This window comes from Balaenoptera ricei, chromosome 20 (genome assembly GCF_028023285.1).
Source record: "Balaenoptera ricei isolate mBalRic1 chromosome 20, mBalRic1.hap2, whole genome shotgun sequence".
In the NCBI taxonomy this organism is placed as follows: domain Eukaryota; kingdom Metazoa; phylum Chordata; class Mammalia; order Artiodactyla; family Balaenopteridae; genus Balaenoptera; species Balaenoptera ricei.
Window position 1 is genome coordinate 63,538,339 of NC_082658.1, and position 26,212 is coordinate 63,564,550.

The following is a 26,212-nucleotide window of genomic DNA, read 5'->3' on the forward strand; positions in this document are numbered from 1 at the left end:
ATTAATTAATTAAAAAAAAAGATTAGGAGATTAAATTTGAGCATTGTAAATATGGAAAGAGGGGACTTCTAAGTGTGAGATAAATACTTAAAAAAAAAAAAAAAGATCTTGGCATACATTTGTTCCTCTCCCTGAAACTCTCCACTCCCAGATGCCTTTTCATTGGCTCCTTCTCACCCTTCACATCTTGGAAGCATTTCCTGACCTTCCTCTACCCCATGACCATGTTTCATTTTCTTCATAACAGGTACTGACTCTCTGAAAGTATTTTATTTGCTTGCTTTGTGTGTAACTCCTACAGCCAGAGCTTCATTGCCGCAAGAACTTTGTCTTGACGACAGATATACACCTGGCATCTGGCACAGGGCTGGACACATATCAGAGACAAAGTAAATGTGTATTCAAAGAATGAAAAACAGATAGTTAAATGTGGTATCTCCACTCACTGCTGTGGCTGTTTGTTGTAAGGTGTGTCTCAAGTAATTGCTGAGGACTTCGCGGGTGGCGCAGTGGTTAAAAATCCACCTGCCAATGCAGGGGACATGGGTTCGAGCCCTGGGCCAGGAAGATCCCACATCTAAGATCCCACAACTAAGCCCGTGCGCCACAGCTACTGAGCCTGTGCTCTAGAGCCCCCGAGCCACAACTACTGAGCCTGCGTGCCTGGAGCCCCTGCTCCGCACCAAGAGAAGCCACCGCAATGAGAAGCCCACGCAACGCAACAAAGAGTTGCCCCCGCTCGCCACAACTAGAGAAAGCCTGCGCGCAGCAACAAAGACCCAATACAGCCAAAAATAAATAATTTATAAATAAAATAAATAGATTTATAAAAAAATAGTTAAAAAATAAACTTAAGTAATTGCTGGATTTTACACATGACTAGCTTTAAAAAAAGTTGGAATATATCCAAGGTTATCCCTCTAACCACATCTCCTTCAGTCATTTCACTCTTGAGAGGAAGAGAGAAGGGTGGGATGCCTCTTAGAAGTTTTGAAATGAGTGTGATTTGATTCCTGGCTCCTCTTTGCCACAATCCAGGTGTTCTCAAACTTTAGTGTGCATCAAGGTTACCTTCAGGGCTTGTTAAACTCAGACTGCAGGGCACCACCCTCAGAGTTTGTAGTAAGTCTAAAGTGGAGTCCAAGAATTTGCATTTCTAAGAAGTTCCCAGGTGATGCTGATGCTGCGGGCTGAGGAACCACACTTTGAGAACAGATGCCACAATCTAAACAGGCAACAAAATTTAAAGTATGACTAGTAGCTGTGGCTATTTTGAATTATTGTAGTGCTTAACTTCTCACGACATTTTTAGCTTTTATTAAAATCCATGTACATCCATGGAAATATGTCCTACAATTCAAAATATCTGTCTTCTGTTTGAGGGCCAAATGTTGCCATACAGCATTCAGGGACAGCTCCATCCTAGAGTACAAGTGTTAAAGTCATTCATCTTTACTTGTCCCAAATACATCAATTTATTTCCATCTCTATTTCAAGGTACAATTTTTACTATTGTATTTCATATCGACTGACTACTGCAATAGCTTCCTAAATGATTCTCTGAGGTTATCCATGTAAATCCAGACAGTCCTTTCTAAGTGCAAGTCTGATCATGCCACTCTCTTGCATTAAACTCTCCGTGGCGTCTCAATCTTTCCGGGAAAAGTCCAGTGTCTTTAACACAGCTTACTTGACGTGGTCCCTGTCTATCCTGCAGCCCCACCTCACACCACTCCCCTCCAACCATAAGTATTTTACGTGGTTTATCGTGAGAATTGTACAGATGGGGAAACAAGGCAGAGGACAGCCAAGGAACTTGCCCAGAGTCACAGAGCTACTAAGTGGTAGACAAGGGATTTGACCGATGCTGCCTGCCTGGCCGGACTACTACCTCGCAGGAAAAGCCTCAGGGAAGAGGTGGCAATTAAGCCGGGCTTGGAGGATTTGGCAAGGTGTTAAACGGGACACCCATTCCCAACAAACTCCGGAAAGGATGTGCCTAACTAGGAGTTCAGTTCCTTCCTTTGCCTACCATCCCCGTTAAATCCAGGGAGCGATTTCGCGTGTGCACAGAACGAAGACGGAAGGGAAAGAAAGCTGCCTTCCGGCGCGGCACCCCTAGAGCGGATTCCATGGAAACAGTAGCCGGGTCCCAGGTAGGTGAGATCTCGCGGTGCTTGAGCGGCGGAAGTGACGTCATCGCCCTCGAGGCCCTCCAGTGGGTTGCCGGTCCTCGTCCCGCGCGCGCCGCCTCCGCCGCCGGGCCGCCGGGAACATGGCGTCCGCCCTGGAGCAGTTCGTCAACAGCGTCCGTCAGCTCTCGGCCCAAGGTGAGGCGGTGGGCGCAGGCCGCGAGCCTTCGTCCGGTCTCGGCGCTTGGGCCAGGGCTGACGAGCGCGCGAGCTGGGCGGCCCCTCCGCCCGGGTCCCGACTCCCGGCCTCCGCCCCCCGCTGTCGGTGCCGCCTCGGTCTCGGCTCCCGGCGGCCCCTCCCGACCTGGCCGCGCGGCGGGGCCCCTCGTGGCTTGGCGCGCAAGTCCCCCGGGGGCCCTGGCTCCAGGCTCCCGTCTTGCGGGCGGAGTTGTGACCGTTGTTAATTTTCTTCCTAATTTTCATGCCGTTGGTTCGTTCGTTTCATCATCTGCATATCGAGCCCTGGGCCCAGAATTAAAGTAGTTGGCCGCTGCTGTAAGGCCCCTTTCCCCACCCTGTTTGTTCATCTGTGGAATAGAAATGGCCCTACTCCGCCGAGTTGTCAGGACTGAGAGGGAGGAACCGTTAAAGTTGCAGGAGCTGCGTGACCTTGGGCAGGCACGCTTCTCTCCTGAGTGCCGTCTCCTTGTGTAAGAAGGGCAGGCGCTGCCCAGAGGTTGCTCAGGTGTGGGGCGCGGCGCAGCGCGGCGGTTCTGTCTCGTTTCTCTCGTTACTGGTAGGAGTTGGCTTCACAGGTGAGCCATATTCTCTAGGCGTGAAGAAGCCATCCATGCGTTCGTTCGTGCCACGGACTTAAGTTTCTCCTTCCCGCGGTGCCGTGTGCCTAGAAGCTTTGGGCTGGAGTCCTGTCTCGGTCGCTTGGTGTGCCAGCCGCCTAATTTCCCCGGGCCAGTCTTCTTATTTACAAGACAGAACTAGGGCTGTGGTCGTGAGCATCAAGCAGGATCTCTTATCTGAAAGCTTTGCACACACGCTCTGTGCAAGTCGCTGCTTTAGGAGCGGTGTGCGGGACAGAGAGGCGCAGGACGCTTGCCCTGCCCCTGTGCCTCGTGCCTGTGCCCCTTTGCCTCGTGCTGCCCGAATAGCAAACGTTAATGAGTTTGTTTCCTCAGCTCTTATTCAGAATTTTCTCACATGAACCTTAAGTGAAGGGAATGCCATAATGTCCCAGCTTTCTCTGATTAGAGGACGTTTCGTTGGCCCCCATCTGGTTGGGTTCATTTCACGCGCATCCTGTGGCCCTTAGGTGTGTCTCCCCTTGGCTTGTACGAGGTGACTGCCTTAGGATTTAAGGGTGACCCAGCATTTCTCTTAGGTCTCATCTCAGGATTTGTAATTTAATTGGGGGAAAATCATGGACTGAAATGCTTAGTTGTGGGTGATTCTAATCACTGCAAAGAAGCTATTTCATACCTGCCAGTGAGATCTCAACAACATGATGATGAGTTGGTATTGATATTTCCCAGTTCAACTAGTATTATTACCTTGAAAGGTGATACCTAATGATATCATGGACTTTCTTTGTTATTGTTTTGCAGTGAGTGTGATAATAATGGAATGTTTCCTTTATTTTTGGTAAAAATTTAAAAGTATAGTAAGAAGCTCTAGAAATTATCAAAGTTCCTGGCTACAGTCACTTGGATTTTAAACATTATACCATTTGAGTGTTTTTTAAATTTTTTAATTTATTTTATTTTATTTTTTAGTAAAATTTTATTTATTTATTTAGGGCTGCGTTGGGTCTTCGTTGCTGCCTTCGTTGCTGCACGTGGGCTTTCTCTAGTTGCGGCAAGCGGGGGCTACTCTCATTGCGATGACTTCTCTTGTTGTGGACTCTAGGTGCAAGGGCTTCAGTAGTTGTGGCACGTGGGCTCAATAGTTGTGGCTCGCGGGCTCTAGAGCACAGGCTCAGTAGTTGTGGCGCACGGGCTTAGTTGCTCCGTGGCATGTGGGATCTTCGCAGACCAGGGCTCGAACCCGTGTCTCCTGCATTGGCAGGTGGATTCTTAACCACTGCCCCACCAGGGAAGCCCCTAAGTGTTTTTTAATAGGAAAAATCACTCAGTTACTAAATAGAAATAGCTGGTATGGGTAGCTTGAAGTTCAAAATGTGAAAGAGAACTGTTGAGGAGGAAACTTGAGAGGTTAATGCCCGTGGACTTATGTGTACCCTCCACCGTCACCAGAAAACAGGTGGTGGGATGTGGGAGTATAGAGTGTGGCCGTGGTGTCTGTCATCAGAATAACCCATTAAAATCGGTGAGTCTACACCGTCGATAATCATCAGGGAAATGCAAATCAGAACCACAATGAGATAACACCTCACACCTGTCAGAGTGGCTATCATAAAAAAGTCTACAAATAACACATGTTGGCGCGGATGTGGAGAAAAGGAAATCGTTGTGCACTGTTGGTGGGAATGTAAATTGGTGCAGTCACTGTGGAAAATAGTATGGAGGTTCCTCAAAAAACTAAAAACAGAAGTAGCATACAATCCAGCAATTCCACTCCTGGGTATATATCCAAAGGAAATGAAAATACTAATTTGGAAAGATACATGCACCCCAGTGCTCATAGCAGCACTGTTTACAGTTGCCAAGATACGGAAGCACCTAAGTGTCCATCAACAGATGAATAGATACAGAAGATATGGTATATATATATATATATATATATATATATATATATATACACACACACACACAGTGGAATACTACTCAGCCATAAAAAAGAATGAAATTTTGCCGTTTGCAACAACATGGATGGACCTTGGGGGTATTATGTTTAGTGAAGTAAGTCAGAGAGAGAAAGACATATACTGCATGTTATCACCTACATGTGGAATCTAAAAAATACAACAAACTAATGAATATAACAAAAAAGAAACAGACTGACATATAGAGAGCAAACTAGTGGTTACCAGTGGGGTGAGGGAAGGGGAGGGGGCAAGATAGGGGTAGGGGATTAAGAGGTACAAACTACTATGTATAGAATAAGCTGTAAGGATATATTGTACAGCACAGGGAATATAGCCAATGTTTTAGAATAACTATAAATGGAGTATAACCTTTAGGAATTGTGAGTCAGTGTCTTGTACACCTGAAACTTACATAATATTGTAAACCAACTATATCTCAGTTAAAAAAGAAAAGTCCTTGGGGGAAGTCGGTGAGTTCAATCCTGGCCTAATTAGATTCTGTACCTTAGTTGTTAAGACATGATATTGTGGTATTGGGGAAGGATTGGTGGATCAGTTAGATTAATTCAACAAGCTGCTTGTTGATTGATTGGGTGCTAGGCAAGCACTGCATTCTGAAGCTGGGGAAGAGACGATTCTGAAGCTGGGGAAGAGACGGCTCTCCGCCTGAGTTCATGTGAACGACCTAATATCAGGATCCCGGGGACGCAGAGAACACAGAGGACAAAGAGCCATGGGAGGGGGAGGCCCGGGCTGACTGTTGAAGTGAGTGAGTCGGGTCGTGGGGGTCGTGGAAGAGTGGCGAGGGGGCACTCAGCTTGGAGAGCAGCCGTGCAGAGACCTAAGGCAAGAGCGGGGACGTTGGTGTGTGAGGGGAGGCTCAGGAGGCCAGACAGGGCTGAGGGGGGCGTTTGGAGGAGTGTGATGGGAGTTGCACTTCAGAAAGATCAGACAGGTGCCAGCGTGGGCTGTGGGCTGGAGGGGAGAGATGGAAGGAGGCAGACCACTCGGAAGACGGTGGAGTCCAGACAGGAAATGGTGGGGATCTGAGGGAAGACGGTGGAGTCCAGACAGGAAATGGTGGGGATCTGAGGGAAGGCGGAGGAGAGAGGAAGGAGTGGACCGAGAGGCTTAGCCGTAAGATGAAGTCATGGTCCTAGAGGTGCGGTGGTGCTGATGGCAGTGTGAACGCTGCTGGCTTGGGGCACTGGAAGCGGGAGTGGAGAAAAGGGGAGACCTTCAGGGGCCCGAGGAAAGTGGCAGGTTTAGTGCTGAGGCTGCAGGCAAGATGTCTTTGGCCCTTCTGGGTCCTTGTCTGAAACGAAGGAGAAGAAATCACCTTCCGGCACCTGCAGGTCTGAGTTGTGAAGTCTGGGATTTGACTTCCTTTGGTTTGGTTAATGCTATAACTGAATGATAGTGTTATTCCTGTTTTCCAGGGCAAATGACTCAGCTTTGTGAACTGATCAACAAGAGTGGGGAACTCCTTGCGAAGAACTTATCCCATCTGGACACCGTGCTCGGGGCTCTGGATGTCCAGGAGCACTCCTTGGGAGTCCTCGCTGTTTTGTAAGGGCATTTTCCTTTATGATTTTGTGCACGCTTAACCTCAACGCTGCACTTTCTGGCTTTGGGTTTTTTTGGTGTATGCAGTAAGCCCTGTAAATGGCAGTGAGCTCTTTTGCACAACTAAAGTCACGTTGTAGTAGTTACCTTTAACTCGATGCAGCTAATCATTACTTTTATTTTTATTTATTTTACTTTTTTTTATTAATTTCTATTGGAGTATAGTTGCTTTACAATGTTGTGTTAGTTTCTGCTCTACAGCAAAGTGAATCAACTATACATATATTCCCTCTTTTTTAGATATCCTTCCCATTTAGGTCACCACAGAGCATTAAGTAGAGTTCCTTGTGCTATACAGTAGGTGCTTTTATATTTTGTTCTGTTTTATCATCTTTTAAAACTCTTATGTTTATACACATTTTGAAATGTATTTTAAAAAGTGAATGGCCATCTCAGTTGAGGGCACTGTAGTTTGCGTTTATCTGAATACTTCTATTCATGTAGTCCATTGGATTCTCCCCATTTTCTAACTTAGAAAGAAAAGAGGGAAGAGTGACAGAACAGGGCACGGGGGCTATACTGAGTGAAGTTACCAATGATCCAGAGCAGCCTTGCTTCCAGTTCCCTTCAGACAAGTTTAAGCTGTTTTTTTTTCCCCCCCTTTTTAAAAAAACTGTAGTTGCTGTACAGGTTTAAGCTGTTTTAAGACCAAATTAAATAGACGTTATTTCAGTTGGTCTATTCAACTCTTGTGACTCTGTGTCTTTGACAGTTGAATTCTTTTCTCTTGATGTTGTAGTGTTATAAATTGGGATTTTGTGGTGGTTATGAAAGTTGAGATAATGTAAATAAACTGAGAAGAAATTGACCTAAAGTGAGGGTCTGGCTCCACTTGCCCTGAGGTTCTGAGACAGGTGTGCGTCAGGAGGAAGGTGCCGTCGGAACACGGGCGGCCAGTAGCTCATGTGCCTGTTTGGATGTAAATCTTTACGGATGAGTGAAGTGAAAGATTCAGTTCCTCAGTTGCACTTGCCACACCTCAAGGGCTCAGGAGCTGCCCGTAGCCACTGTTTCAGACCGTGCAGATGTGGAGCAGGGCCTCTGCTGCAGGAGGTTCTGCGGGTTGGGATGGCTGGTGAAGATTTCTGCAGCCCGTGGTTTCCGATTAAAAGAACAGACAGCATGATTTGTACACACGTCAGCTTATGCGGATGTGCATGTCAAGTGAGGTGATGTGTGTGGAAGCTGTTTGAAGCTAGAAGGTGTTTTACGTTGTATATCAGTTAAAGGAAACCTGGGAAGAACCCTGACCTTGTTTCCAGGTCCCCTGGGTTTGAATCTGTGTTCTGCTGATTATGAGGTTTGAGGCCCTGAGCTTCATATTTTTATTTATAAAATGGAAATCACAATGCCTTGCTGACCTATAGTGAAGCCCAGATGAGATTGTTTGGACACATTTTGATACTTGGAAAGTGTAATTACAGATGTAAGGTGGCATTGTTAAGGAATACTATATAAATGGAAGTACAAATTGAAAGATGGAGAAATTGTCATTAGGCAATAATACCCATTTGATTTTTCTTGAAATGAGTTTAAACCATTCAGTTTTTTTTTTTTTTTTTTTTTTTTAAGGAAGAGCTTGCAGTTTACTTGTAAGCAATGTCTAAGTGGTGGTGGCTTATGTGATTTCTCCCCTGAAACCTCTCCGACCCCTCTTGGTGTTCACCGTGGCACTTGGCGGCACCATCTGCCAGGTGGCTTGGGATGGGCCACCTGCCTGAGTCGTCCCTCTTCTCGCCGCTCCACTCCTTCTGGTCCTGCCCTGCAGCTAGTTTTTCTCCCAGGTCACCCAGCATCCCCTGGGTCCTGGGGCAGCACGGGGACCATGAGCCGCTGCCGCGGCCTCCGGCCAGCCCGTAGCTTCAGTGTGTTCTGCTCAGGCAGGAAAAGCCCACGGCAGGTTTCTAGGTGAATAAAGCAGTACTGAGCACATTGGACTGCAAAAGAAAAGTATTTAAAAAATTTTTTGGTTATGAGTTTATATTCAGTTACTTCACAAGTATTAGGACAACCTGATATTTGGCCTCATTTGACGGAGTTTGCTTTTTTGAAAGTTCTTTTTTGGTTGCGTTTTATTTCTTGCCTAACTGCTCTGGGTAAAAGTTGTTTTTTTTAAGCATATTTTTCTTAACCTCTATTTGTGTCCATGTTCTGTGTCTTGACTGTGCAGAGAACCAGGCCGGGAGAATCTCACAGATTCCAGTTCTTCATTTTTAAAAGTACTGTGACTCCTTTAACTTCACAGAGTATTGGAGGCAGGACGGACGGACTTCTGCGTTTCCCTGTGAGACGCCAGGACAAGTTGCTTCTTTTCTGTGTGTTGTAGGTTTGTGAAGTTTTCTATGCCCAGCGTTCCTGACTTCGAGACGCTGTTCTCACAGGTTCAGCTCTTCATCAGCACTTGTAACGGGGAGCACATTCGCTATGCAACAGACACCTGTAAGGGGAACAGCTTTTTCTTCTTTTCCACGGAATGTATTCTGCCCTGTAGTCATTTATATTTTCAATATTTTATCATTGTTGTGTCTAGTTGCTGGGCTTTGCCATCAGCTAACAAATGCACTTGTGGAAAGAAAACAGGTAAGAATGTTATTTGAGTATTTATAGTTCTGTTTCGCACGCCTCAAACCTGCACAATGCGCTGAGTGTAAGGGTTCCAGCCTGGTGTTGAGACCCTAATGCTCGGATGTACGTGGTCGCTGCGGAGAGCTCAGAGCGTCCGCTGTGGGGCTCTGACCACAGAAGTGGTGCCTCAAGGGGGAGGCTGCTGCTTGCGTCTGGAACTGCCATTCTAGCACCCCTTGTGCTGTAAAATGCCGCTGTTTTGTTTGCTGAACCTTTTAACTTGCAATTATGACATAATTTTAGCTTTACAAAAAAGTCGTTAGGTTAGTATAATTAATTGCCATGAACGCCTTTCACCCAGAGTCCCCGAGTGTTAGTGTCTTACCGTACTTACTCATTCTTTCCTCTTTTTCCTGAGCCACGGGGAGGAGAGTTGCAGATGCGACGCCCCTTACCCTGGGTGCTTCAGCGACTGTTTCTCACGCATTAGGACAAGTTAAGACGTTCTCTTACATAACTGCAGCCCAGGGATCAGCGTCAGGAGACGAGCATTGATCGACTCCTGTAACACATCTGACCTGATTCCGATCTTACCAGTTGTTTCACTGATATCTTTTGTAACAGAAGAAAATCTCAGATCACGGGTTGAATTACATTGTTGTGTGTCTTTAGTCTCCTTTAATCTGGTAAACTCTTTATTTTTTGTGATATTGACACAAGTTGTAATTTGTAAGTTTCTTTTTGATTTGAAATTCAACTTCAAGACTAGTGTAAAAGAGGCTGAAAACAAAGAACCAGTTGGTATTTTGTAGGAGCACTACATAATTATTGTTTGAGGGAGATGGTTAAACCCGACAAGTCTGTACTGAAAAAACATGTTAAGTTCCTTAGCTATTTTATGGTCACACCTCCTCTCCAGAAGCTGACTACACCTCGTGTGGTTCTTGGTCTTGTTATTCATGGTCAGGGCAGGAAAACGGTTCCTTTGTGCTTGGAACTGCCGTTCTAGCGCCCCTTGTGCTGTAAAAGGGGTTTGTGGTATCACTCTCAACGGTAATTTACCACCAGGTAAGAGATGTTGCTGGAGAGAATTTACAGGTGACACCTAGACTGCCCTGCGGGACAGTGCCAACGTCCTTATCCACAATTCAGTCTCCTAAGCATAGGTCTCATCTGTTGTAAATAATTTGTAAAATTTTTGTTTAGCTCTAAGTATGATGAACTGTTGAGAATGTAATGTTGCTTTTGATTATTGATCTCCAATAATTAGAAAAAGCTTTATGATTTAAAAAGTTGTGCTGAATTACTCTACATATCACAATAAACAGCTTAAGACAACATTTTCTGACTGAATAGGGACAGAAGTTTCGTGAGAGACTGTGGGACCCTCCTCTTGTGGTTTAGAAGAGCCCATCAGTATGTTACTTTCGTTTCTAAGTGACAACCTAGGACCCAGCGTGCTGACAGGTGTCCTTTCCGACAGCCCCTGCGCGGAATCGGCGTCCTTAAGCAGGCCATTGACAAGATGCAGATGAACACAAACCAGCTGACCTCCGTCCATGCTGACCTTTGCCAGGTGAGCAGCTAGGGGTTGCCCTGAGTCACGGTTGGACTTGGTGAAGATGGCGCTGTGTTCTAAGCCTCGGAATGTGCAGGTGCCCCTGTTGCTGGGAAGGGAATCTTGGGGCTACTGAACGCAAGCCATCGGCTGAGGCCCAGCTAATCAGCTCGTGATGTGGGGACGGGTGGGGTGAGTAGCGCTCGTGACCGTAACAATCCCAGTAACGAGCTCTGGAACCTGACGGCGAACCAGGTGACTTCTGACACTCTAAAGTGTTGTTCATGTATTTATTTTATTTTGTGTGACTCCAAACCCAGATGGCAAAGGGGGGGGCGTATATAATGAAGCCCGTCTCCCACCTGCTGACTGACTACCCATCCCTTCTCTCCAAAGGAAACTGGAATTCGTAGTTTCTTAGGCATCCTTCCAAAGCTGGTTTATGCACATATAAGCAGATATGTTTATATTTGTTCTCTCTAGTTTTTTAAACACAAATACTAATCTATACAATGTCTTATGTACCTTGCTTTTTTCTTACTGTGTCTTGGCGATGATTCTATGTCAGTGCTTCACAGCTGCAGAGAATTCCATAACATGGGTTTAGCCAGTCCCCGTGGGGTATCTAGATTGTTTCCTTAATGAATAACATGGTATGTGGATTATTTCAACCACATGTTCTAACTTCACATGGAGACGTGCTTTCTTTTCTCTTTATTTCTTTTTTTTTTTTTTAATTTTAGTTTTTGGCTGCGTTGGGTCTTCGTTGCAGTGCACAGGCTTCTCATTGTGGTGGCTTCTCTTGTTGTGGAACACAGGCTCTAGGCGCGCGGGCTCTAGAGCACAGGCTCAGTAGTTGTGGTGCGCAGGCTTGGTTGCTCTGTGGCATGTGGGATCTTCCCGGACCAGGGCTCGAAGCCGTGTTCCCTGCATTGGCAGGCGGATTCTTAACCATTGCGCCACCAGGGAAGTCCCCTCTTTATTTCTTCTAAAAAACTTTTGTGATGGAGGTGTGACGTACATACAGTAAAGTTTGCAGATCTCAGGTGTACAGTGAGTTTGTGCCTGTGTGTGCCCTGTGCCGCATCACCCAGACACAGAACTTTGCTGGATCTTGCGTTCCTGAGCTGCACATTCCCTACACTTACCTGAGGGGTTCAGACATGGAAAAGGAGTGATTGGAGAGAAACTGTTCTTACTTCACCAGGGCAGTGAAGAGAAAAGGTCACACTTGTCATGCATCTGTAAATAGATGGGCTTTGCTTCATTTGCGGAGCCCTTTATGTCATAGCTGGTTAGTCTTTTCTAAAGAAATGCTATTGTATTCTGAATGCCTAAGAAAATGGAATAACGTGCCGACATTTAGATCATTTTAGTCAATAAAATGTAAAACCAATTATTTTCTAGAACTTTCCGGAATCTGCGAATTTGCTCCTTCTGCCAAAGGCGAAGTGCACCTAGAATGATGGCTCCGTGTAAATTTTTCCACAGCTGTGTTTGCTGGCGAAGTGCTTTAAGCCCGCCCTCCCGTACCTGGACGTGGACATGGTGGACATCTGCAAAGAGAACGGGGCCTACGAGGCCAAGCACTTCCTCTGCTACTATTACTACGGCGGGATGGTCTACACCGGGCTCAAGAACTTCGAGCGAGCTCTCTACTTCTACGAGCAGGTAGTCGGCGCTCCCCCGGGGGCGTATGAACTTGCAGGCTCGCGGCTGGAGCTGCAGGGGAGGGTCCTTCCAGAGGCTCTTTCCCTGTGGCCAGGGGCGCAGGGCAGGGGAGGGATGGGCACTGTGGGGCGGGGCTGACCAGGCTTTGCCACGACCCCCGTCTGGTTTGGGTTGAGTTGTGTGTGTCTCTTGACTTTGTAGCTTCCTTTGCCTGTGGGGAAGGGGTGGAACCGAGTGACCTTTGACGCATCTTCTTGTTCTGAAAACAGATGTGACGTTCGGTTAAGTTTTTCTTTCTTTCATTGTTTTTTTTGGCTGCACCGCGTGGCCTGTGGGATCTTAGCTCCCTGACCAGGGATTGAACCCAGGGCCACAGCAGTGAAAGCGCTGAGCCCTAACCACTGGACTGTCGGAACTCCCGAGTTTTTCTTACTTTAATAAATAAAACGTTCTTCTGGTCTGTAATTCAAAGGGTGTGAAGGAGTACACAGTGAATAGTGCCTCCCACCTTTGTGTCTGTGTAATGAGACATATTGCGCAGCTCTGCAGCTTCACTCAGGGTCTAACAGAGATGGACAGTACTGGCTAAAAGCAGTGTTTTAAGATAAATTTGCCAGACGTTCGTAAGTTGTTTTATTCAGAGCACATGTTCGGATAATAAAAGACATTCCAAGCCTCGGAGGAGCTCGTGGTGTATTTGAGATGCTGTAGAAGCCCCCGCGCAGGCCTGTGAGTGGACATCGCCTCAGTGAGCGGGGGCCGACCAGCATTGCTGGGGGCCTAGGGCAGGGTGACCACAAGCGCTGTCGGCAGGGACGGTATCTTTCAAGGATGTGACTGGTCAGGTAGGACCTTCCAGGGGACTGCGTTGACCGTACGGTCACAATTTCAGTTCCTCAGAAAACTGCGAGCACACACCCGCAGCGACAACGCGCGGTGGCTCTGCAGCCCAGCGGAGGTGGGATGAGCCCGCCGATGGTCTAGGGACGCCGAGACACGGGCGCGCGGCAGGAAGGTGCGCGGTTCTGTCACAGAGAGTTGAAATGTCAAAGACACAGCATGTTTATGTTTACAGCTAGAAGACTTTTACCTGATAATCCACATATTCCCTCTTTTGCCCAAGTGACAGTCTACTTCATGGCGCTGTGTCTTCATGACGTACATCAGTTCCAGGTAGTATTAGTACCTTAATTTCAGGAGGTGACACAGATTTTGTTTTACTGCCTTTTTAAAATCCAAAAGAAGGATGTACTTAGTGAAAAACATTCAGATCACACAGCATTATATAAAGAGTGAAAGTAACCTCCTCCTCTTATCCCGTGCCACATGTGGACCTGGCAGTTTACTAGCCCCTGACTGGTGGTACTCTAAGCAGATTTGGTGCTTCACTGTTAAAGCAGTGTTGCGTGTGGATTGTTGTTCTTGTGTTCTTATGCACTTGCACGAGTGTTTCTGTTGAATAATTCTCAGAAGTGCCTTACAAGCTCAGTGGCTTGGATTTTGATTTGGAACATTTGGGCTGATTTGGGTGTGATAGTTTTGAATTCTTAACCCTCATGAATCCAGGTGAAAAAAGGTGGAAAGGCAGCCTCAGAATGGGAGGAAATATTGGCAGATCACATTTCTGATAAGAGACTTACATCCAGAATATACAAAGATCTTAAAACTGAACAATAAAATTTTAAAAATGGGCAATGGGTTTGAATAGACATTGCTCTAAAGAAGATAGGCAAATGGCTAAAAGCACTAGTCATCAGGGAAATGCAAATCAAAACCACAGTGTGATATCAAGTCACACTAGGATGGCTGAAGTTAAAAAGAGAGCCAGTATGTGTTGATGAGGATGTGGAGAATTCAGAACCCTCATAACTGCCAGTGGGGATGTACAGTGGTGTGGCCGCTTTGGAAATAGTTTGGCGGTTCCTCAAAAGGTTAAACCTAAAACTTCCATATGACCCAGCACTTCACTCCCAGGATTACACCCAAGAGAAGTGAAGACAAATGTCCAAATACATACATGAATGTTCATAGCAGCATGATGATTCATGTGGCCAGATGCCCGCCAGCTGAGGATCTGAGTACACAAAAGGTGGAGCACTGTTTGCCCATAACACAGAATGAGGTCCTGACACAGGCCACTACAGGGGTGTGCTCTGAAAGTGTCACGTCGAAGCTGCTCACAGAAGACTACATGAAGCCATTTATGGGACTTCCCTGGCGGTCCAGTGGTTAGGACTCCGTGCTCTCACTGCCCAGGGCCTGGGTTCAACCCCTGGTTGGGGAACTGGGATCCCATAAGCCCTGCAGCGAGGCCACACACACACAAAAACGCCGTTTATATGCCCTGTCCAGAGTAGCCAAGTCCATTGAGATGTGAAGTAGAGAAGTGGTTGCCTGGGGTTGGGGGGTGGGCGGTGACCACTGACGGCCTGGGGTTTCTTTTTAGGGGGTGAAAATGTTCTGAAATTCGGTAGTGGTGATAGTCGCACAGCTTGGTGAAGACACCAAAGCCCAGTGAGTTGGATGTGTTCAAAGGGTAAATTCTAGAGTTATTAAAAGGTAGTGATTTAGTATAAGTGCTCTTTTCCTAATTCAAGCTCCCCTGCTGTCTTCACTCCTGCTCAGGCCATCGCCACTCCTGCTATGGCTGTCAGTCACATCATGCTGGAGGCATATAAAAAGTATATTCTCGTTTCTTTGATACTGCTTGGCAAAGTGCAGCAGCTGCCGAAATACACGTCTCAGATTGTGGGTAGATTCATTAAGGTGAGTTTTTAAAACAGAAGGATTTCTTAGGTGACATGTTCTGTTCATAGGAAATTGTGGTGACGCGTAGCTCTGTAGTCTTATGCTACGGGCCCTAGCTCTCCCGGCGTGTTAAGTTAGCAGATGCTCACTTGCCGGCTGCTGGGCTTCTGGCAGCGCCCGGACCCTCCCAGTCCGTGCACGCCGATCGCCTGACGGACCGCGATGCTCCTAGGAATCTGTTTGCACACTTACGCTCTGGGTGATCATAGCTGTAGATGTTTAAGGTCCTAGAAAAGCGGTGCTAACTCTGTCGGACTCTCACTTTGACCAAGTGCTGGGGAATCTTATTAGACCCCAAGCGCTGCTCACAGAGCTGCTCTTGTTTCCCTGAGGACTCAGCCCTGGGACCACGTGAAGAAATGACCTACTTTTTTTTTTTTAATAATACATGCTCACGGGGTTTTGTTTTTGTTTTTTTTAAACTGAAGTCACTATCATTCTGATAACAATTTTATGCTGACCCTCCTTGTACAAAGTTCAGAATTTCACGAGATCAGTGTGAAAGTCTTCCTGATGAGAAGATTTCTGTGCTGCCTTGTTGAGGGTGGCCCATGTCCTTCTCGGGCTCCAGGCTGCTAGTCACAGACGGGGGCCTGGGGGTGGGTAGAAGGACGTGTAGGTTTGGGGAGCTCCCGGGGTGATTCAGGTGGCCCTAGGAGGAGGGCCTTTGTAAGGTGAGGTCCCCATGACTCAGCCTCCTTCCCCACAATTGTGGTTTGTTGGCGGTGATAGCAGAGTGGTGAAGAGGGCACAGGCTTCAGGGTGGGGATGCAGGTTTGAATCCGTGTCTCCTCAGGACCGCGGACCTACTCGTGGGCCTGGGTCTGGTTTCTCACGTATAAGAGAGAGGGGAACGCATGCGCACGTATAAGATAGAGGGCAACGCATGCTCACGTGATAAGGGCAACGTATGTTCACGTAATGAGAGAGAGGGCAACGCATGCGCACGTATAAGAGGGCAACGCACGCTCACGTGATAAGGGCAACGCATGCTTACGTAATAAGGGGGGGAACGCATGCGCACGTAATAAGATAGAGGGGAACGCGTACGGTGGTGAAAGCAGCACAGCTCTGAGTGCGCCCTCAGCCCTGTTCTCTCTCGTTCCCCCAGGAGTAGCGGGTTGACACGTTGCGCCCGGTGAGGTGTGTGGGAGAGGGAGAGGGAACTGAGAAGCGTGGGAATTTTCCTTTTTTCCTCCCAAAGTGGATTATCAAGAGAAAAATCAAGAGCCACTGATGGAGATAAAAGACCTGTGTGCCTTTACTAACTGTGTACTGTACTTGCTGTGCAGCAGTTTGTTCTGTACTTCAAAGTGGGTGGGTTTTTTGTTTGACAGTAAAGTACTCCATGGTGATACTTCTATCCTTGGTCTTGAAAGCTAGGTACTTGCTTTGGGTAAATTATAGTTTGTTGGGTAACAGTAAAGGATGTTGAATGTACTTGCTCCAAATTTAGTGCCATGTTTTCTTTTGCGTCTTACACAGGCTCCGTTCCTCTAACTCTCGAATCTGGTTTCTTCCCGCCTGCACACCTTTAGCCTCTTAGCAACGCGTACCACGAGTTAGCGCAAGTTTATTCCACCAACAACCCCTCGGAGCTCCGCAACCTGGTGACCAAGCACAGCGAGACCTTCACTCGCGACAACAACATGGGACTGGTGAAGCAGTGCCTGTCCTCGTTGTACAAGAAGAACATCCAGAGGCTCACCAAGGTGAGGCCCTGCCCGGGCCCCTCCTGACCCTGGGCTCCTTTTCTCCCCTCGTCCCCCTCAGCGCCGAGGCAGCAGCGCAGGGTCTTGTCCTGAGGAAGAGCTCTCCCAGCTGACTCCCTAGGGCACTTTGATGGGTGCTTTTGGTCTTTCCAGTGCTGGGGCAGGGTATTTGAGAAGAAGGACAGGTGAAGAGCAAGAGGTAGGAGATATGGCCGCTCTGGGAGGCACAGACAGGGAGCCCGAGGGCGTGGCCGTGCTGCCCAGGACCCCGCGGCGGGCTGACCCACGCGGGGGCACAGCGCCAGCACACTGGAGCCGGGGAGGTGAGCCGATCGTGTATTTTCTATTTTCAAGATGAAAATAAACCTAATGGCTTTTGTTGACGGAAAATACGCTTACTATCAAGTGTTAAAACCGCCCAGGAAAGTGTAAAAAGAAAAACGAAGCTCCCCATGAGCCGGGAAGGCGTTTGCTGCAGGTAGTAAACCAACAAAGAGCAGCGGCGACCGGGACGGTGCGGCTCTTCTCCCAGGGCTTAAGGACGGGGCGGTTGGGCTCCAGGCGGAGCAGGGGAGAGGGTGCTGCTCGGTTGGTGCGAGGGCCAGGGAGGCTGGAGGGGACCAGGGGGAGGAGGGGAGGCCGCCACTGCGCGGGGAGAACCGCTGCTCGAGGAGGAGGAGGAGGAGGAGGGAGGGTCATTGCTCACAGGAAGGAGGCCCCTTCCAGACACTCCAGACATCAGTCTGTAAGAGGAAGACAGAGAACACGAAAGGGAGAGTGACTCAAAGAAGATGAAAAACAAATGTCCTGTCAGAGAAAAACGAGCTGGACCCATAGGCTAAAAAGACCAGACCTAAGAGATTCAAGGTGACCAGCAGCTGAATTCTCCCCACAGTGTTTTCCATTTGGTCCAGGTGCCAACACAGCTGCTCTAAGTACAATAAATTTCTATCTCACCATCGAGAGGAGCTGCTGGGAAACAGCTGCACCTGTAGGTGACCGGTACAGGGAGTTTAGATGGAAAACCAAAATGTGAACAAGGAGAGAAGACAGTGCACGTTCAAAAAAATGTTAAGTTACAAAATGGCAAATGAAAGTTAAATGAAGAATTAGAACTTAGGGAATCTAATAAGTAGGTATCACTGCGAAAATCATCAGTTAAACTCTTTTGTGAAATAGTCAACCCCAGTTCGTCACTTTGGAATCAGTTGATAGCTTATACTGAGAAGTCGGTATGCTTTATATGGAAAGTGCAGTTTTCCATTTTGAATCGGATAAATACGGATCCAGAGTGTGACCAAACAAACATGAAGGGCCTTAGGTGGCCAGCCCAGGGCGGGGCAGTGGCTTCACAGTCACCAGCGTCCTGGTCCTGCTGTGCTGACTTACCATTGATTTGAGTCTGCTGGGCTGATAAGCCCTTCCCGGCGGCCTTGGGGGGGCACCACAGCTGCTGATGGGCAGGGGCGCCGCCATAGAGGCTGCGTGGCCTCATGTCCTGGTGCCAGAACAGTAGATGGGGCATCAGAGGATTTTCCAGTCAGGTTAGTAGGATTTTCCAGTCAGGTTAGTAGTCTGTTATTCAAAGGGCAAAAAATCAAAGGCTTTTTAAGAAGCCTCAGCAGGTGTACTGTATGTGGGTGTCGGGACGAGAGGCTGGCTGCAGGGCCCCCAGGGAAATGGGGTTCTCACGTGAGGCTCAGATCTGCCCCACATTCATGTTCTGTGGGCGTTTCTCTAAATCCCTCTGCTCTGTGTGTAGACACTCCCATTAACTGTAGTTGGGATCATATTGCATGTGCTGTTCTGTACTGTGATTTTTCACTGTCTTCACCTTGATTCCATGGCAACGTAAGCCTGCGTCACAATGACTGTACATCGTACTCTGTTGTACCGATGGTCACAACTTACTCAACCAGTCCTCTTCTGGTAGACATTCAAGTGGAAGTTTCTTCTTATTTTGAAATAGGAAAAATGACAGTTCCGGATATTTAGAAATGTTCACTTTTGAGTCCTCATTGGCGCTAAACTACTTAGATACTCCTTCGAATTAACAGTAGTTTCGTTTGGAGAGAGCGTGCTACTCTTTGAACTAAAGTATATGTATCAGTAGAATTTTCGGTCATTGGCTTATCAAGGATTTTCAACATCACAGTCTTAACATGGCCTGCTCTGAAAATGCCATCATTGTAAATATTGCCAGCTGCCCTAAAAAAAAAGAGTTCTTTTAATTTGTTCCTGAAAGGGGGCATTTTCATCAAGTCCCAGGCAAACCAATGATAAACACTGGTTTCCTTTTAACCCCCTATTTGTTTACACATTCTAGCTTTGAATTTTGAAGGATGAATGTGATTTTTTTTCAATTTTATATTATTTACAAGGTAATACGTTTGTAATACGAAATTCAAAGACACAAAAATCTCCATCCAGTTCCTATAACCCAGCTGGCCTTTTCTTTCCCCAGAGGCAGCCCGGTGTCACCCGTTTCTCAGATATCCTTCCAGAGATCACCTGTGCACATAGAAGCACATGCATTCATACGTGTGTGTGTTGTCACACGTATGCACTCTTTCCTTGTACACAGATGTGAGCGTGCTGTAGACCCTGTTTTGCATCCTTTTTTATATTTAACGCTGCACATGTCTTGGATTCTTTTCCAGCTCATAAAAAGTATCCGCACTCAGTAAGCTTTTTACAACTGTGTAGGAGTCCGTTCGCGTAATTGCGCTGCGCTCAGCCAGTCCTCTGCTGGTGGACTTCTAGGTGGTTCCGATCTTTGCCGTTGCAGGCGGTGCTGAAATGGCGGTGCACACGTCATTTCAGACGTATAGGACACACGTGTGGGATACTGTTTAAAAGTCATTAGTCCTCTAGAAAACTGTTGCTAAAACCTTAGTTCATCTGTTGCGTGTCATCTTCACAACAAAGAGTTATCTTGTACAGTATTGGAAAGCAAATTTTCAGAGACTCAGTAGAACTCTGTACACATTTAATAAAATTTCTTTCCTCAGCGTTTCTAGTTGTGATTAATTAACTTCTGAATTTCAGACCTTTTTAACGCTGTCATTACAAGACATGGCAAGTCGTGTGCAGTTATCTGGACCTCAGGAGGCAGAAAAGTATGTCTTGCACATGGTGAGTGTGTGGCTATTCTTTTAAAGAGCGATCACTGGGGTTTCGTCCTCGTAAAGGTAACAGGTGTTTACGATAGAAAATATAAAGGAGGACGAAGGGGGCCCATCCAGTGTCAACCAGCGTGGACATTTTCATTGATTTCCTTACAATCTTTGGGGTCTTCCCGCGACATGTACTCATGTGTTATACACACAGTGGTGTCTTAGCAGTGCTCCTTATTTGTATTTTCATCGTCACAGTTCTTGTGAACATCATTTAAAACACTCATGAAACATTTCAGATAATACAGAGAGACACAAGCAGTGCTGCTCTGCCTGCTGGTCTGTGATGAGCCCACAGACGAGCCATATGTGGGGCCGGGCCCTGCTGCCCTGAGGAAGTCCTGTGCCGCGAGGTAGGGGCCTGGTGGCCTCATGGGTGGCAGTCTGACTCCCCCCCCTCCTGGGCCGCGTCACCCCGAGACCACACTCAGAGGAGATACCCACGTGCTCAGCTCCAGCTGCAGATGGCAAATGTCACAGGACACCTGAGACCCATTTACTTCCCAGTTGTGACTGCCCACTCCCCAAATTTAGATACACATTTATTTATTTATTTGTTTTTTAAAGGTTGGCTTTTTAATTAATTAATTAATTAATTAATTCACTTTGGCAGGGCTGCATTGGGTCTTCATTGCGGTGCGCGGGCTTCTCATTGCGGTGGCTTCTCTTGTTGCCGAGCATGGCTCTAGGCGTGTGGGCTCGGTAGTTGTGGCGCACGGGCTTAGTTGCTCCGTGGCATGTGGGATCTTCCCGGACCAGGGCTCGAACCCGTGTCCCTTGCGCTGGCAGGTGGATTCTTAACCACTGCGCCACCAGGGAAGTCCCTGGATAAGCATTTAAATGACTATGTGGTAACCCACCAAGTTGAAATAGCATCACTTACTTATTCTGTTATACAAACGCATGTCTCCGATCTGATCCACCAAGAGCAAACCTCTGTCCTCAGCCCGGGTCAGGCATGTCTTCTCATGCAGAAAGTCAGCATTCTGCATTTTCTGCTAGTGATCTCCCCTGTGATTTCAGGAGTGGTGCCAGGTCAGGATTAGGAGTCATGAAACTGTTTTCAGTTGTGATGATGGAGTATTTTCTTTCCATAGTTCAATTTACAAATGTTTGGAGGTTTTTTCCTTCAACGTAATCCTCCAAACACAGAGACACACATCCCAAACAAATAAAACCTGTCGCACCTCCCCAGCCTCGGAGTGCCTGCTGAGAGCACCTTGCTGCCCACAGGGTTTCGTCCCGTGGGTCAGCCGCACACCTCCCCGGACTTGCTCATCAGCGGTGGGGACCAGTACGTGAGTGGTGCGGACACAGCTAGTGAAGTGCTTGCCCAGCCCAGATGGACCCTGACAGGCTCCAGACCAGCGGGCGATGTTTTATCTGCCAGAGACATGTGGCATTCGCCAGGGCAAATGTCTGAGGATGTTTCTGGTTGTCACGGCTGGAGGTGCTACTCACATCTAGTGGGTAGAGCCAGGGACGCTGCTCAAGCCCCCACAATGCAGAGGACAGCGCCCACCACAAAGAATTATCTGGCTCAAAATGTCAATTGTGCCACACCTGAAATTTCCTGCCCTACCGTGTAAAATTTATGAAGGCAGGGATTGTTCTTTAAATAAGACTCAATTTTTTTAGAGCAGTTTGAGGTTCATAGCACAATTGAGGGGAAAGTGCAGGGTTCCCCGCCCCACACGTGCACAGCCTCCCCTTATCAGTACTCCTACCGGATGGGACAGTTCTTAGCAACTGACAGCCCTACACAGATGTGTCATCATCCAAAGGCCTTAGTGTACATTAGGGTTCATTCATGGTGTTGGATGTTCTGTGGGTTTGCACAGGTGTGTAAGGACATGGATCCATCATTATAGTGCCGCATGGAGTGTGTTCATGGCCCTGAAAACCCTCTGTGCTCCGCCCGTTTGTCCCTCTCCCCCCTCCCCCACCCCCACTGATCTTTTTATTTTCTCTACAGTTTTGCCTTTTCCAGAATGTCATATAGTTGGAATCATACAGTGTGTAGCCTTCTCAAACCTGCTTCCAGCCCTACCTCTGCTAGAAAGGTTATTATTATCCTGATTTCTAACGTCCTATTCTTAGTTGTGTCCTATTTTTGAGTTTTATATAAAAGGAAACGTACAGCGTATGTACTTTGGGATCTGGCTTTTTCTGCTCAACACCGTGAGATTCGTGCACAGTGCTGCGTATCGTTGTAGTTGGTTCATTTGCAGGGCCGCAGCGTTCCACTGTACGAGGCTGCCTTTCCGTTCCCATCAGGGGACGCTTGGGTTGTTTCCAGTTGTGGTTATTACAGAGAGTGCCACTGTGGTGAGCCCGGCGTGCGTGTCCTTCCCCTTTGTGAAGAGGCAGCTCTCTCTGCTCACGGGGTCAGAGAGTTACGCCTTCTGTTCAGTGTGCGTTGGGCTGTTGGTGCTGCACTAACTGGGGCCCGTCCCTTCCAGGTGGAAAGGAGCAGACCGGCCCAGGCAGCTCGGTTCCGCTGTGACAGACCACTGGCACCTGGGGAGCAATCTGTTAGAATGACAACACCTGTTTGGGATTTTATTGGCTTCTCGCTTTTTACTAAATGGACAGGAGTTGGCGATGAGGCTTAAACAACTAAATCCCCAGTTGTGGGTGCAAAGAACATAGACCTTGAAACTGCCTTGGAATCAACACTGGCAGAAAAGCTTTCTTAAAGGACCAGAAGATAATTTCTACTGGGGTGAAACAAAAACGTGTTAGGGTTTCACTTTTTCAAATGCAACGGCAATGTCAGTTCTATCTCACAGAAATTTTCTAAAGATGTAAAGGCACTTCCGAAACATTATGCCAGAGAAGCAAGACACGGAGACCACATGTTGTCTGACTCCATTTATATGAAACATCCCGAACAGGCAAATCCACAGGGCAGAAAGTAGATTAGTGGTTGCAGGGGGCTTGGAAGGAGGGGAAACGGGCAGTGACCGCTTAAATGGGGTGGGGTTCCCCGTGGGGGCAGTGAAATCTTTTGAAACAGGGTAGAGTTGGTGGCTGCACTTCACAAGTGCAGTTGAATCCTCTGAATTGTTCACTTTAGAATGGTGAATTTGGGACTTCCCTGGTGGTCCAGTGGTTATGACTCTGCGCTCCCAGTGCAGGGGGCACGGGTTCGGTCCCTGGTTGGGGAACTAAGATCCTACATGCCGCATGGCCAAAAAAATAAAGTGGTTAATTTACCTTATGTGGATTTTACCCCTTCACATCTATCTTGGTGCTGTGCACATGATAGGTATTTAATAGATATCTTTGAATAAGCAGGTGGTGCTTAAAAATACACATACAGATTTATTTATTTATTGCTTTCTGTGGTATTTCCTGATTGTATTGAAACACTGCATATTCACATAGTTTTTGGGTCTAAACTGCTTTCCTGATTTCTCTTTTATAGATAGAAGATGGTGAAATTTTTGCAAGTATTAATCAGAAGGATGGGATGGTCAGTTTCCATGATAACCCTGAAAAATATAATAACCCCGCCATGCTTCATAACATCGATCAAGAGGTAAATATGAATGCCAGGTGTTTTGGGCTGATGTTTATGATGTTATACCTGAAATACTGACTGTATGTTCCAGGATAATTTTAGCTCTAAATACGCGTAGCTCCCAACTAGTTTCTAAGAACATCTTATTTCCTAGAAAGTTAATTTCAAGGTGGACTCTCCCAGGTTGTACGGTTATAAGTAGATGGTGGGTTAGCTTCTTTGTCTAGCTCACCAAAGCCTCCTTCAACTCCTAAAACACTTGAAGGGTCTTAGAATCGGTACAGTTTTATCCGTACCCAGCGGCCACCTATACTGTAGAGCCTTCAGTAACGTGCATCTGGAGCCCCAGCTCGGAAAGTCAGGAATCCCCCGTCTCTGCTGGGGGAGAGCAGGCAGCTGGAGGAGACGAGCTGCCCGCAGTTCCGCCTGGGTAGCAGCGGGGGCCACGGAGCACATCCTGCTCTAAGCGCTTGCGGGGATCTGGGCGTGAGCCAGGGTTGTTTGGGTTGGTCTGGTTTCTTACCTCTGATTAGGCAAACAGATTGAACTGAACAGCTCCAGAATCTTCAAAGCAGTATGTCTCTACAGTCTGTTTTTGGCAATTCCAAGTTTTCTTTGAGAAACCCTGAAAACTGGAAGGTTTTTTCTGTAACTCATTTGATGGCAAATGAATATTTTTAGGTTTCACTGCAAAAGATGTCAGCGTGTTTGATGGCGGGGTGCTACCCCAGGTCCTGCTGTACTGTGTTGCTGGCGGAATCCAAAACTTCTGACTCCAGAATTCATCTGGCCCCAGGGTTGTGACCCTGTAGCACCCACAGTACTAGTCTAGGCTCAAAAGGTGAAGTTGCCCTAAACCCGCTCACTCAGCGCGTCCACACCTGTCTGCCACGCAGATGCTGAGGTGCATAGAGCTGGACGAGCGGCTGAGGGCCATGGACCAGGAGATCACAGTGAACCCCCAATTCGTGCAGAAGGTGACTGAGGCCCCCTCATTCACGGAGTGGGCCGGGCGGGGCAGGGTGGCATTCTCCATCAGGAGTGTGAGCTTGTGCCCAGAAACCATATCGGGGAGGTTCACAGAGACATACTCGTTGGGGACGTTTCCAGACTCCAGGCTGGAAGTGTGTTTAGGGATGAGGGTGGGGGTCCTGGACCTGCCTCCCCCGTACACGGGGTGGCGTCGTCGGGGGGTAGGTGTCCGGGGCTGGCGGGACACCCTTGGCCAGGGCAGACAAGCGCACTGCCTCTCTCCCTCCCTTCCAGAGCATGGGGTCACAGGAGGACGATTCTGGAAACAAGCCATCCAGTTACTCCTGAAGCTGGTGCTCATCCTGAGTTTCAGAGAAGCCTTCACCATGGCCGGGGCAGGTGTCGGGAGGGCAGCAGGGAGGACCAGGCCCGTCTCACCTGAGCGTTAAGACAGTGTGTTTTGTTTTGACGTCTTCGGTCCTGTGTGCTTTCAGAAAACCAATCTCTCTGCAAAGAAAGGAAAACGTTTTCAAACTTTAAAGCCTGTTGTGGATTTATTTATCCTCAGATTAATGTGGTTATTGCATTAAATCTACCTTTTTGTTTTAAATTATTTGAACATTGGCGTGTCTTCTGTATCACTTTTTTCCTCTGAAAAGCTTTTAAAGAACATATTCATTGTGAACAGATACAGATTTTAGGAATTATTGGAAGATTTGAATCTAAAGTTGATATCAGAGGACTTCCCTGGTGGCGCAGTGGCTAAGATTCCACCTGCCAATGCAGGGGACACGGGTTTGAGCCCTGGCCCAGGAAGATCCCACATGCTGCAGAGCAGCTAAGCCTGTGCGCCACAACTACTGAGCCTGCGCTCTAGAGCCCGCGAGCCACAACTACTGAGCCCGTGAGCCACAACTACTGAAGCCCACGTGCCTAGAGCCTGTGCTCCGCAACAAGAGAAGCCACCGCAATGAGAAGCCCTCGCACCACAACGAAGACCCAACGCAGCCATAAATAAATAAATAAATAAATAAATAAATTTATAAAAATAAAGTTATCAGTTGCCTTAAAAAAAAAAAAAAGCTGGGAGAGTCCATCAGGCCGAAGATAATGTTTTGTAACGTGCACGTGAGTGACAGGGTGGCTTGTGAATTGAGCAGATACGGCTGTGCTCGTGGGGACCTTCAGTGTGGGGGATGCCCTTTTTGAATCTCAGGGGCTTTTTTGTGAGACGAACACCAGACTTTGCCGCTTTTTCTTCAGCATTTTCTGTTCATCTGCACAGTTGCATTTTGATTGTGTTCAGGGTCCCTCCTCTTCAGAACCCTGGAATGCATCTGACTCGGGTGCCCTGATTTAGCCCCAGGATGGTGTGGAGCCTCTGTAAGGTGTGCTCAGATTAAACTGGAATTTGGTCCTTAAAGAACCTCTTGCTAGTAACATTCGCTGTTTAAAATGTGTCCAGTTGTGTAGTCAGTCACATTTTCATTATTTACAAAAAGAAACTGTGAAACCTCATGCCTAAGAAGTTTCTCTAATAGAGAGGCTTTGGGGTCATGTGGTCTATTGTGACGACCACTGCTTTGCTGCAGTAAAGCAGCCACGGAGCATCTGATCTGTAAACGAGTGGGTGAGGCCGGATCCAGTAACGCTGACGTAAAAATAGGCGAGGGCTGGATGTGACCCT

The 26,212-nt window shown here is 47.5% G+C and overlaps 1 protein-coding gene across 1 annotated transcript; it reads left to right on the plus strand.

The window, feature by feature from the left end:
* Window positions 1-2,195: 2,195 nt before the first annotated feature.
* COPS3 (COP9 signalosome subunit 3) lies at window positions 2,196-25,135 on the plus strand. Its single transcript, XM_059907039.1, has 12 exons — window positions 2,196-2,330; window positions 6,351-6,480; window positions 8,864-8,976; window positions 9,068-9,117; window positions 10,586-10,678; window positions 12,152-12,331; window positions 14,957-15,097; window positions 16,678-16,851; window positions 19,900-19,986; window positions 23,458-23,571; window positions 24,450-24,530; window positions 24,820-25,135. The coding sequence occupies exons 1-12, from the start codon at window positions 2,276-2,278 to the stop codon at window positions 24,871-24,873; spliced, it is 1,272 nt and encodes a 423-aa protein (XP_059763022.1). The 5' UTR covers window positions 2,196-2,275; the 3' UTR covers window positions 24,874-25,135.
* Window positions 25,136-26,212: the final 1,077 nt, after the last annotated feature.